Source organism: Chiloscyllium punctatum, chromosome 38 (genome assembly GCF_047496795.1).
Source record: "Chiloscyllium punctatum isolate Juve2018m chromosome 38, sChiPun1.3, whole genome shotgun sequence".
NCBI lineage: Eukaryota > Metazoa > Chordata > Chondrichthyes > Orectolobiformes > Hemiscylliidae > Chiloscyllium > Chiloscyllium punctatum.
Genome location: NC_092776.1, coordinates 64011640 through 64024713, shown reverse-complemented (window position 1 = coordinate 64024713; position 13074 = coordinate 64011640). Strand labels below are relative to the sequence as shown.

The window sequence follows — 13074 nt, the reverse complement described above, 5'->3', positions numbered from 1 at the left end:
GGGTGGGATGCTGTTTGGAGGGTGGGTGTCATCTTGATGGGTTGAATGGCCTGCTTGCACACTGTAGAGATTCTATAATTAACATACTGCTTCTGTCTCAGGGATATACAACAATGATATTGGCCTGTTCAATAGAAATTCACAGTTTGAACTACGCAGTGAGAGGGCTGAAGGAACAACTCGGAGAGAATGTGGAAAACAAAGTGAAAAGGATGCAGTTCCTAAAGGGTAAAATGGTATGTTGACAGTCGGACACTTTTTTTTTACTGTAACATCGAAAGCCTCTGTGGTCACTGCATTGAGTATAGTTGTTGGTAAGGTCATGTTGAAGTTGTACAGGACAATAATTTAGCCACTTTTAGAACATTGCATGCAATTCTGGTCTCCTTGCTATTGAAAGGATGTTGGTGAAACTTGAAAGGGTTCAGAAAAGATTTACAAGGATGTTGTCTGGGATGGAGGATTTGAGCTTTCAGGAAAAGCTGAATAGAGCATGGAACCTTACAGCGCAGTACAGGCCCTTCGGCCCTCGATGTTGCGCCGCCCTGTGAAGCCAATCCATAGCCCATTCAATCTATGCTACTCCATTCTCGTCCAAATGCCTATCCAATGACCATTTAAATGCCATAAAGTTGGCGACTCTACAACTGTTCCACACCCCTACTACTGAGTAAAGAAACTACCTCTGACATCTGTCCTATATCTATCACCCCTCAATTTGAAGCTATGATCCCTCGCGCTATCCATCACCATCCTAGGTAAAAGACTCTCACAGATCACCTGATCTAATCCTCTCATTATCTTATATCTCAATTAAGGCACCTTTCCGCCACCTTCTCTCTAAGAAAAACAGCCTCAAGTCATAGAGATGTACAGCATGGACCCTTCAGTCCAACCTGTCCATGACTACCAGATATCCCAGCCCAATCAAGTCCCACCTGTCAGCACCCGGCCCATATCCCTCCAAATACCCAGACTCATCCAGATGCCTCTTAAATGTTGCAATTGTACCAGCCTCCACCACTTCCTCTGGCAGCTCATTCCGTACCTGTACCACTCTGAAAATGTTGCCCTCTCACCCTAAACCTATGCCCTCTAGTTCTGGACTCCCTGACCCCAGGGAAAAGACTTTGTCTATTTACCCTGTCCATGTCCCTCATAATTTTGTAAACCTCTAGAAGGTTACCCTTCAGCCTCTGACGCTCTAGGGAAAACAGCTCCAGCCTATTCAGCCCCTCCCTATAGCTCAAATCCTCCAACCCTGGTAAATCTTTTCTGAACCCTTTCAAGTTTCACAACATCTTTCCGATAGGAAGGAGATCAGAATTGCACGCAATATTCCAACAGTGGCCTAACCAATGTCCTGTACAGCTGCAACATGACCTCCCAACTCCTGTACTCAGTACTCTGACCAATAAAGGTAAGGATACAAACGCCACCTTCACTATCCTATCTACCTGTGACTCCACTTTCAAGGAGCTGTGAACCTGCACTCCAAGGTCTCTTTGTTCAGCAACACTCCCTAGGACCTTACCATTAAGTGTATAAGTCCTCCTAAGATTTGCTTTCCCAGAAGTGCAGCATCTTGCATTTATCTGAATTAAATTCCCATCTGCCACTTCTCAGCCCACTGGCCTATCTGGTCAAAGTCCTGTTGTAATCTGAGGTAACCCTCTTTGCTGTCCACTACACCTCCAATTTTGGTGTCATCTGCAAACCTACTAACTGTACCTCTTATTCTCGCATCCAAATCATTTATATAAATGTCAAAATGGAGTTGTGGCACTCCATTAGTCACAGGCCTCCAGTCTGAAAAACAACCCTCCACCTTTCTCCTACCTTTCCCTCAACCTTTCCTCAAAACACCTTCCCTCCATACCAGGCAACATCCTAATAAATCTCCTCTGAACCCTTTCCAAAGCTTCCACATCCTTCCAGTATTGCAGTGACCAGAACTGCACACAATACTCCCAAGTGTGGCCACTCCAGAGTTTTGCACAGCTGCAGCATGAGCTCGTGGTTCCGAAACTCGATCCCTCTACTGACAAAGGCTAACACAGCATATGCCTTTAACAGCCCTATCAACCTGTTTGGCAACTTTGAGTGATCTATGTACATGGACTCTCTCTGCTCAGCTACACTACCAAGAATCTTGCCATTCACCCAATACTCTGCATTCCTGTTACTCCTTCCAAACTGAATCTCACTTTTCTGCATTAAACTGCATTTGCTACCCCTCAGCCCAGTTCTGCAGCTTACCTATGTTCCTCTGTAACCTACAACATTGTTCGGCACTATCCTCAACTGTACCGACCTTAGTGTCGTCTGCGAAGTTACTAACCCATCCTTCTATGCTCTCATCCATGTAGTTTATAAAAATGACAAACAGCAGTGGTCCCAAAACAGATCCTCACAGTACACCACAAGTAACTGAACTCCAGGATGAACATTTCCAAGAACCATCACCCTCTGTCTTTTTTCAGCTAGCCAAGTTCTGATCCAAACTGCTAAATTGCTCTCAAACCCATGCTTCCCTATTTTGTGCAGTAGCCTACCATGGGAAACCTTATCAAGCGCCTTGCTGAATTCCATATACATCATATTGGTGGCTTTACCCTCACCTGCCTATGTGGTCACCTTCTCAAAGAACTCAATAAGGTTTGTGAACCTACCCTTCACAAAGCCGTGCTGACAATCCTTAATCAACTTATTCCTATTGAGATGATTATAAATCCTATCTCTTAGAATCTTTTCCAACACTTTACCCACAAGTGAAGTATGGCTCACTGGTCTATAATTGCCAGGGTTGTCTCTACTCCCCTCTTGAACAAGGCAATAATATTTCCTATTCTCCTTCCTGGCTTCCCAGAGAATCCTAGGATAAATCCCATCCAGCCGAGGGGATTTATCTATTTTTACACTTTGCAGAATTTCTAGACCACCTCCTTGTGAACACCAATCTCATCTCGTCTTGTAACCTGTATCTCAGTATTCTCCTCTACAACATTAACTTTTTTCAAGTGCAAGTAGTGACGAAAAATATTCATTTAGCACTTCCCCCTATCTCCTCTTACTCCATGTACAGTTTTCCACTAATGTCCTTGATTGGCCCTAATCTTACTCTAGTTATTCATATATCCCTTATATACGTATAGAAAGGGTTAATAAAATCATGGGGAGCATGCATCTGGTGAATAGCCAAGGTCTTTTCCCTGGCGTGAGGGAGTCCAGAACTAAAGCATATAGGTTTAGGGTGAGAGGGGAAAGATGTAAAAGACTCCTATGGCACAACTATTTCACACAGAGGGTGGTGCGTGTATGGAACGAGCTGCCAGAAGAAATGATAGAGGCTAGTACAATCAGAACATTTAAAAGTCATCTGGATGGGTATATGAATAGGAAGGGTTTGGAGGGATATTGGCCGAATGCAGGCAGTGGAACTAGATTAGATTTGAGCTGAAAATGTGTTGCTGGAAAAGCGCAGCAGATCAGGCAGCATCCAAGGAACAGGAGAATTGACGTTTCGGGCATCAGCCCTTCTTCCTGAAGAAGGGCTGATGCCCGAAACGTCGATTCTCCTGTTCCTTGGATGCTGCCTGACCAGCTGCGCTTTTCCAGCAACACATTTTCAGCTCTGATCTCCAGCATCTGCAGTCCTCACTTTCTCCTCCTAGATTAGATTTGGTCAGCTTGAACAAGTTGGGTTGAAGAATCTTTCCATGCTATTCTATGACTCATTAAGTCGACAACTACAAGCAGGAGTTGCACACAATCTCCGTGCCTGATATCAAACCATCCCTGTTTGAATTTTAAGGGCCTATGCGTTTGGAAAAATGTTTCATGAATGAATAATCCCTGAACCCTGGTGGGGAATATTATACAGACATCAAAGATGGATTCTGCTTTATTATTATCAAGGATTTCAGGGTAAATCTTGGACATGGGTCATTGGTCAGCTGACTGCTTGTGATACTCTTTCCAAACCAGGACCCTTCTGGGTACAAGTGCTGTCTGCTAACTGTACACACGAGTTCCTGCTGCTTTCCCTGACAGTGTAGCAGGTTTATCAGGATGTTGTCTGATTTGGAGGATATTTTCCATGATCAAAAATTTGACAAACTTAGTTTGCTTTCACTGGAATGTCGAAGGATGAGGTGCAGTCTGGTAGGTCTTCAGCAAGGCCTTTGACAAGCTCTCTCATGGAAGGCTGACATAAAAGTTGAAATCACACTGCATCAGCTCATTGCAGATCCTATGAATACAGACTGGCTTAATCATAGACAGTAGCTGAAGAAGGGTGATTTTTTTTTTTCTGACTGAAGATCTATGACCAATGATGTTTCACTTGGATCAGTGCTGGGACCCCTGTTTGTAATATACAAATGTTCTGGAGGAAAATGTAAGTGGTCCGATTAGTAAGTTTACAAATGATACAAAGATTGGGGGAGCTACGGATGGGAAGGATTGCCAGTGGATACACCCAGGCTAAAGACTTAAACAGAAAAATGGCAGATGGCATTTGATCTGGACAAATGTGAGGTGATGTATTTTGGATGACCTAATGCAGGAGGGAATTAGACAATAAATGGCCGAATCTTAGTAGCATCAACATATAGAGGGAACTAGTGTATAAGCCTACAGTTCCCTGAATGTGGCAACACAAGTGGATAAGATGGTCAGGAAGGCACTTGATGTCCTTGGCTTCGTCAGTTGGGGTGTAGAGGATAAGAATTAGCAAGACATGTTGCAGCTATATGGAATTTCAGTTAGATCACATTTGAAATGTTATGTCCAATTCTGGTCACCGTGCTACAAAGCTTTGGAGAGGGTACACAAACTGTTTACCAGGATGTTGCCTGGTTAGGAGTGTATTTGTCATAATTTGACAAATTTGGTTCGCTTTCACTGGAATGTCAAAGGATAAGGTGCAATCTGATAGAAGCTCATAAAGTTTTGAGAGGCGTGGATAGAATGGCTACTCAGTCTTTTTCCTCGGGTAGAAATGTCAGTTGCTAGGGGACAAAGGTTTAAGGTAAAGTGGGGTAAGTTGAAACAAGATGTGAGAGGCAAATTTTTTGCACACAGATGCCTGGAATGTACTGCCAGAGGAGATGATGGAGGTGGATACAATAGCAACTTTTAAGAGGTGTTTTCTCAGATATTTGAATAGCCAGGGATACAAACATGTAGAGGTGAGAGGCTTTTAGTTTAGAAAAGCAGCATGTGCCAGTGCAGTCTTGGTGGGCCAAAGGAATTGTTCCTGTGCTGTACTGTCTTTGTTCAGACTTGAATGTAGTTGGTTTGATCACTAAGCTCACAGATGACCCAAACGTTGGTAGTGTGATAAATAATGAGAAGGAAAGCCTTCGCTAAAATAGTAAGGATGTGTCAGTCACATAGGCTGAACAGTGGCAAATAAATATAAATCCTGAAAGGTGTGAGATGATGGATTTTGGGAGGATTAACAAAACAAGGGAGTACACATTGAATCATTGGAAGTAAAATGGTTAAAACAGCATATGAGATCTTTTCCTTTATGAATTAAAATATTGAATACAAGAGCAGAGAGGTTTTAATGGAACTGTATGCAACTTCACTTAAGGCCACAGCTGGAGTTCTGGTCACCATACTGTAAGAAGGATGTGATTGCACTGGAAAGGGTGCAGCAGAGATTTACCAGGATGTTGTCTGGGATGTTGTCAACTATGAAGAGACCTAGGGTTATTTTCTTTTGAACAGAGAGGACTGAGGGGAACCTAATTAACATGTACAAAGTTTTGAGGGGGGTGTACAGAGTTGCCAGAGAGAAACATTTCCCCATAGAGGAATCCGTAACCATGGGGCACAGTCTGAAAGTAAGGCGCAGAAGGCTGAGAGAGGAATTGGAGGAAATTTTTTTTTATCCAAAGGTTATAGATATCTCGAAAGCATTGCCTTGAAAGATGGTAGGGCCAGAGCATGGAAGGCTATGGGCCAAATGCTAGAAAATGAATTTGAATAGATAGATCTTGATGACTGGCTTGATATCATGGTTCAAAGGACCTCTTTCCATGCTATGACTTCCTGGAATCTGATGTTTCTGAATGATCTTTGCTGGAATCAACTAACTCACTGCCTGTCTCTTTGTTTAGGGTGTTTGTTTCGATGTTCCTGAAGACTGTCTGGAAGCCTTGAAGGTATGGAAGCCTGCCTGGAAGCCTTTCTGTGTGGAGCTGTGTTATTGCTTGATAACGTGTAAACTTTCTGTAGCTGCTACTATTGTTAACGATATTTATGCAAAAAAAAATGTTTAAGCAATGTATCTTCATTTTTTTTCTCTTCTGAAAGCTTCTTTTGCAACAACATAAGAGGAAAAGACCATTTCTCCAGTCAAAATTGATTACTCTCTAACCTTAACCATTGAAGCAAGTCCATAACTGTCCCAAGTTTTGGGTGTGCATTGCAATTTTTTTGTTATCCATTGGGATTTGCTGGCCTCTGGCCCATGCTGATTGTTTCCTATACACTGCACGTTAACTGAGCTGTGTTGTCTCTTGCAGGGAAGCTGGCAGGACACTCGGCGCTGGCAGCTCACCGTAGCAACCAAGTTACCAGAGCTGGAGGAGGACAGACATGATGGAGGGTCCAGATACAGAAATCGCTCCTTCACCAGAGGAGGAGGGAGAGGATTCAGCAGGAATCAGAATGGCAGAAGCATGAAGAGAAATTTCAACCGAGTCTTCAACTGGTAGTGGGGCATGACCAGGCACCTGCCACACCTCAAATGAGGATACTTTTACATAACTCACCTGACTGTCCAGTTACTGATTTACAGGCCGTGCGTGACAGTTTTGTGTTTATCACGCAGCAATTTTGAATGCAGAGGACGTTGGCTGGAATTAATTGGGCAACAGCGAGGTGTTGGAATCAAGAGATCATTTACTTGGATGGATGGTTACAGAGAAATTAAAAAGTATTCCTTTAGCTGTGAAAATTGTGAACATTTGTTAACCAGCACAAGCACAAGTACTATATCTTCTCCTGTGCAGACATCAGGAGGGTGTCACTGGAGACTAGCTTGGCATGATCCCTCTGAGATCTTGCTCTCTGTTTGATGCATGGCTTCATGGACTGAGAGCAGGGTGTTCTATCAAGGAACACTGCAATTGAACTTGGTCCTCAAGTCACCAAATGGCTGCATATCACTTCCCTAGCAGTGATTGAATAGGAGTGCTGGATGGTTCTTTCTTCATTCCTGCTAAGGCCACTTGTGGCTTAGAGATCAGTTATCTCACTAGAACTGTAGGCATAATGTGAAATGTTTGTGCGTTGGTTGCCCTCTGTGCTTGGTGTATTTGGCAGCTTTCCTGCCGGAGGCAGCATCTTTTCTCTTTGTAATGCTTGCAGCAACTTGATACTGATAGTTATTATCAACCAAATAGCAGCTCAATTCAACCACTTTCCTTTTATGTTGAGTTGTAGTTAGTTTGAATAATTAGGCAGAAACTACTTAACTTTTGGAGCAGGCTATCTTTATTATGCTGTGTTTATGATATTGGTCATTACTTAACAAAAACACTTCTGAATTGATTGGATCACAAGATGTTTGCGGAGAGTGGTTGGCCAATCTTTCATAGCAGTCAGAATCCAAACAGGCCATTTGGCCGAATGGGTCCATACCAAACAGCATCCCACCCAGACCCATTCCTCTACCCTGATACTTCCTGTGGCTAACTTATCTAGCCTGCACATCCCTGAACACTACGGGCAGTTTAGCAAGATCAATCTGCCTAACTTGCACACCTTTGGACTGTGGGAGAAAACTCCACACAGACAATTGCCTGAGGTTGGAATCGAACCCAGGTCCCAGGTGCTGTGAGGCAGCAGTGCTAATCACTGTGCCATCCATGAATGAATCTTCTCTGAATTGCTTTGAGTGAAATTATATTCTTTCTGAAACAGCTGGAGGAAAATGTCCCTAATCCATTCCTTTGCAATAACCAACATTCCATTGCCCTTCCTAATTCTTTCTTGTACCTGTGTGCTAAATCCTTCTTTGACTACAAGCTCTCATTAATATTCAGATAACCTTCTACATTCTGCCCTTTCGTCCAAGTCATTGATGTTGATTATAAATAGTTTAAGCCCCAGTGTTGATTCCTGGAGCACTCAACTTGTTGCCAACTTGAAAATAACCAATTTCATTGGAGTGTCTGATTTCTTATAGCTGTCCAGTAATCTATACAAGCATTACCTGCCACAATGAGATCTTATTTTGTCTAGTAATCTTTGATGTGACACAGACCTTTTGGAAATTGAGTGCCCCACCTCTACATGTTCCCCTTTATCCATATTGCTTGTTATTTTCTTAAAGAGCTGTAATAAATTGACCAAGCATGAATTCCCTTTCGCAAACTACGTTGACTGCCTGATTGCACCGAAAGCTTGTTAGTATTCAGCTATTATCACTGGGAGAACAATTCCAGTGTTTTTTCTATGATAGAACTTAAGCTAACTAGCCCTTAGCTTTCCTGCTTTTCTGTCTCCCTGTCTTGAATGAAGGAGTTGCGTTTATTATCTTCCAATCTGATGGTAATTTTTCAGTTTTAACTAATATATCTACCAAGTCTGCAGCTAATTCATAGTCATACAGCATGGAAATCATAAAAGAAACAGAATCCCTGCAGGCCATTCGGCCCAAAGGTCACACTGACTCCGAAGAACATCCCACCCAGACTCACCACCTTACCTTCTCCCTGTAACCCTGCATTTCCCATGGCTAATCAACCTAATCTACAAATCCCTTGATATTATGAGCAATTTAGCATTGCCAATTCACCTAACCTTCACATCTTTGGATTGTGAGAAGAACCGGAACACCCGGAGGAAACCATAGAGGAGAATGTGCAAACTCCACACAGACAATTGCCCAAAACTGGAATTGAACCCAGGTCCCTGGTGCTGTGAGGCAGCAGTGCTAACCACTAAGCCACCATGCTACCCTAATAAAGGAAACTACACCCTTTGGTCCAACTCGTACAGGCTGGCCAATTTTCTCAAACTAAACGTGCTTATGCTTAGCCCGTATCCCTTTCCTATTTAAGTACCTACCCAAATTTTAAGTGTTATAACTACTGTACCTGCATTTACCACTTCCTTTGGCAGTTCACTCCAAATACAAATCACCCTCTGTTTGAAAAACTTACCCCTCAGGTCTCTTAAATCTTTCTCCTTTCATTTTAAAAATATGGCCCCTAGTTTTGAACTCCCCCTCCCAAGTGAGAAAACTTTTTGTATTCACTTTATCTATTACCCCTCATGATTTTACAAATCTCTATAAAAGTCGCCCCTCTCAGTCCAATGAAAAAGTTCCAGGCCTATCCAGCCTCTCTTTATAACTCAATCCTGGTAAATCTTTTCTGAACCCTGTCCAATTTAATATCCTTTCTATGGCAGGGTGGCTAGAACTATATGCAGTACTCTAAAAGTGGCCTCACCAACATTCGTACAACCTTAACATGGCGTGCCAACTCCTGTACTCAATGGTCTAAGCAATGAAAGCATGAATGACAAACACTGCCTCAACCAACCAATCTATCTGTGACACAATTTGCAGACTGATATAAGTGAGTGCAAAAATCTAGCAGATGAAGTATATAATGTGGGAAAATGTGAAGTCTTCACCTCAGCAGAAAGTATTTAAAGAGTATTATTTAAATGTAAAATGACCTGAAGAATTCGAAGGTGAAATGAGATCTGTGTTCTAGTGCCCAAGTCATACTCAGTATGTACAGAAAGTGATTAAATTGGCTATTGGAATACGATTCGTTATTACAAGGGAATGTTACTATAAAAGGTTTGGAGGTTATGTTTCAGCTACAGTGCATTGGTGAGACAATATCTCAAGCCAATTAATCAGCACTTTTCCTCTTGGGCAGTATCTATCTTTGTTTTCCCCTTGATATTGTGAAATGTCTTTAGTGTAAAATGGAAAGCTTTGACAAAATCAGTCTTTTTAGCAAATTTTTTTTTAAGGATGTAAATACATTGGAGAGGGTTCAAAGGAGATTTACTAAATTGATACCCGGAACGAGTAAGTTGGGTTCTAGAAGAACAGGCTGGGCTCGTTTTTACTGAGTTTAGAAACGTTAGGGGTGACTTGACTTTTTTTTTCATAGAATCCTTGCAGTGCGAAAACAGGCCATTTGGCCCAACAAGTCCACATACTGACCCTCCAAAGAGTACCCTACCCAGACCCATTCCCCTGCCCTATTACTCTACGTTTCACTTGACTAATACCCCAAACTTGCACGTCCCTGAAAACTAGGCAATTTAGAATGGCCAAGTTTAAAAGTTCATGAATGGTCTTGACCAGATGGATGTGGAAAGGATGTTTCCTCTCGTAAGTGAGGAATAAGAAAACATGTTTTGAACATTCAGGGTTGCCCTTTTAGGACAGAGATGAACATTTTTCTTTCAGAGGGTTGAAAGACTTTGGGACTTTCCCATCTGCAGATCCCCACTGTCTTTCTTAAACATTCCAGTATGTATATTTTAAGTTACACTTTATAGAAATTACAAACAAGATGTTAAGTTTCTCTACAGAAGAAGAATGTGGAATACTGACTAAAAACAGGCAGAACAGCAGAATCCTTAACATATAAAGGCAATGCATAAATAATTGAAAAACACTTTTTAAAAAGTTGATGTAAAAAATGCCATTAGAACTAGGCAGATAACATTGTAGGTGCAAATGGTCTCCTCACCTATAAAATTCTGTGATGATTTTTAAATTATTGCTTTGTCAAGATCCTTGGGTTTACAGGTCCCAACGCGATACTACTGTTTCCACCTCCTAATATGAATCTTGGTATCAGCACTCTGTTGTTGCCTCTGGTTCCCATACAAGCCCAGTCTCACCTAACTCCCCTGTGAGTTAATGCTATTATGCTGTCCTCTGTTCTAGACTTACAGCCTATATACATCACTATATACATGCTCTTAAGTTATTTGTTTTTGCTGCAGCTTTTTGAGACTAGGGCTTACTTTTTTGTCCTATCCTCTTGCTACCTCAACAATTGAAATTCCCTTTGAGGAAGGACGAATGTTTTCAATGTGAGGTCAAGGGGTTCTCAAAGAATTCTTCCCTTCTGGAAATTATTAAACATTCAATCAAAATGTCCAAGTCAGCAAAATTTAACTTTTCTGTTCTTCATCTTGCCCTCCATGTTTGTTGCCTTCTGACTAAGGTATACTAAAAGCAAAGTGGGTGACCTATAATTTTAGGGGAAAAAATCTATACCTTTTTAGGTGGATGGCATTGTTGGGACATTACTAGTAAGATGGTGTGACTCAGTTAAAGAAAAAGAAATTATCAGACATGGTGGGCATTGTAGCTTCAGTGCATACAAGCAGGATTGACAGTTATTCACTAACTTGAGTATAAAATAATCAGTTACTCTGAACACCAAATAAAAATCACAAAATAGCAGCAAATAATGCTTATTTTCCTAATCTCCAAATGTTTCATTATTTCAAATCATGGATTAAAATCAAGCTGATGAAACAAGTTATAAATTTTTACATGCCAGTGGAAAAAAGCATAACTATAGTCAACTGTACCTTTTCTCTCCGGATCGACTAAAGACTTGAGAATGAAAGCTTTCCGAATCTAAGGGTTTGTCATCTTTTCATTGTAATTTGTTTTAGCATCCTTTCCTTGGGTGACTGAATTGTTTTTAAGATATTTCATCCATTTCATTTTGAGATTGGAATTATTATGTTAGTCATAAGCAAAATAACTGTTCAAATATCTGTCATTTTCTGATGATTATTTCCAGACACACCAGAGAGCTACTGCTTGCTTGCTTACTTACTCTTTTTAAATATCTGTCAAAACTGTTTTGATATTTCCAGCTAGTTTTAATCATGTACTGTAATTTCTCCCTTCTTTAGTCATTCTTTGCTTTTAGTATTCTGTCCAATCTTATCTGTCCATGATCTTCACAATTGTGTTTCTACAAATTTGCACACCTTTGGAGTAGTCAGCACTTAAACCCAAGCCTCCTGGGGCACTACCACTGCACCAGAACAACCCATCCTCATAGGTATTTTTTCTTTTAATTTTTATATGATCTTTAATTTCTTTGGTTAGTCAAGATTGGTGTTTTGTTTGCCTTGTGTTTTTCTCGCTGGAATGACTTTTGAATATTATGTCTGTTATTTCATTTCTATTTATCTCTTTAATCTAATTTTTCTTTTTTTTTGCCAGCCTTGTCTTCATCCCCTGATTATTGCCTGATTTAAATTGAAAACACCCTAGTCTTGGATACATTTTTCTCTCCCTCAAAACAAGTCCAAAATTAAATCATTATCATCGCCACTAGAGGTATTTTTCTACTGAGATTATAAATTAATCCTGTCCCATTACATATCTGATCTAATACAGTCTGCTTTGTGGTTAGCTGATATAAATATTGATGAAAATCACCTACAATTACTGACATTACCTTTCCAGCATTTGACCCATATCCCTTTAAACTATTCATATACCCATCCAGATGTCTTTTAAATGTTGTACCAGCCTTCACCATTTCCTCTGGCAGCTCATTCCATACACGCACCACCCTCTCCTTGGAAATGTTGCCCCTTAGAGTCCTTTTAAGTCTTTCTCCCCTCTCCTTCAACCAGTGCCCTCTAGTTTTAGTTCTCCTTACCTGAGGGAAAAGACCTTGACTATTCACCCTATCTGTCCTCCTCTATTATAAATCTCTATTAGATCATCCCTCAGGTTCAAATGCTCCACAGAAAATAGCCCAACCTATTCAGCCTCTCCCTATAGCTCAAATCCTCCAACCCTGGCAAATCCTTGTAAACTTTTTCTGAGCCCTTTCAAGTTTGCCAACATCGTTTCTATATCAAGGAGACCAGAACTGAACGTAGTATTCCTAAAGTGGCCTAACCAGTATCCTGTACAGCCTAAACATAACCTCCCACCTCCTCTAATCAATGCACTGACCAATAAAGATGTGTACCAAATGTGTACTTCACTACTCTGTTCATCTGCAACTGCACTTTCAAGAAACTATGAACCTA

General features: G+C 41.1%; 1 protein-coding gene across 1 annotated transcript in view; it reads left to right on the top strand.

Moving 5' to 3' along the window:
* The window catches only part of ddx21 (DEAD (Asp-Glu-Ala-Asp) box helicase 21), a 32978-nt gene extending 26015 nt beyond the window's left edge, over window positions 1–6963 (top strand). Inside the window, exons 13-15 of the mRNA XM_072558024.1 lie at window positions 102–236; window positions 6132–6176; window positions 6540–6963. Coding sequence (XP_072414125.1) covers window positions 102–236; window positions 6132–6176; window positions 6540–6731 — 372 coding nt within the window. The 3' untranslated portion in view covers window positions 6732–6963. The remainder of the gene's footprint in view (window positions 1–101; window positions 237–6131; window positions 6177–6539) is intronic.
* The last annotated feature ends 6111 nt before the right edge of the window (window positions 6964–13074 follow it).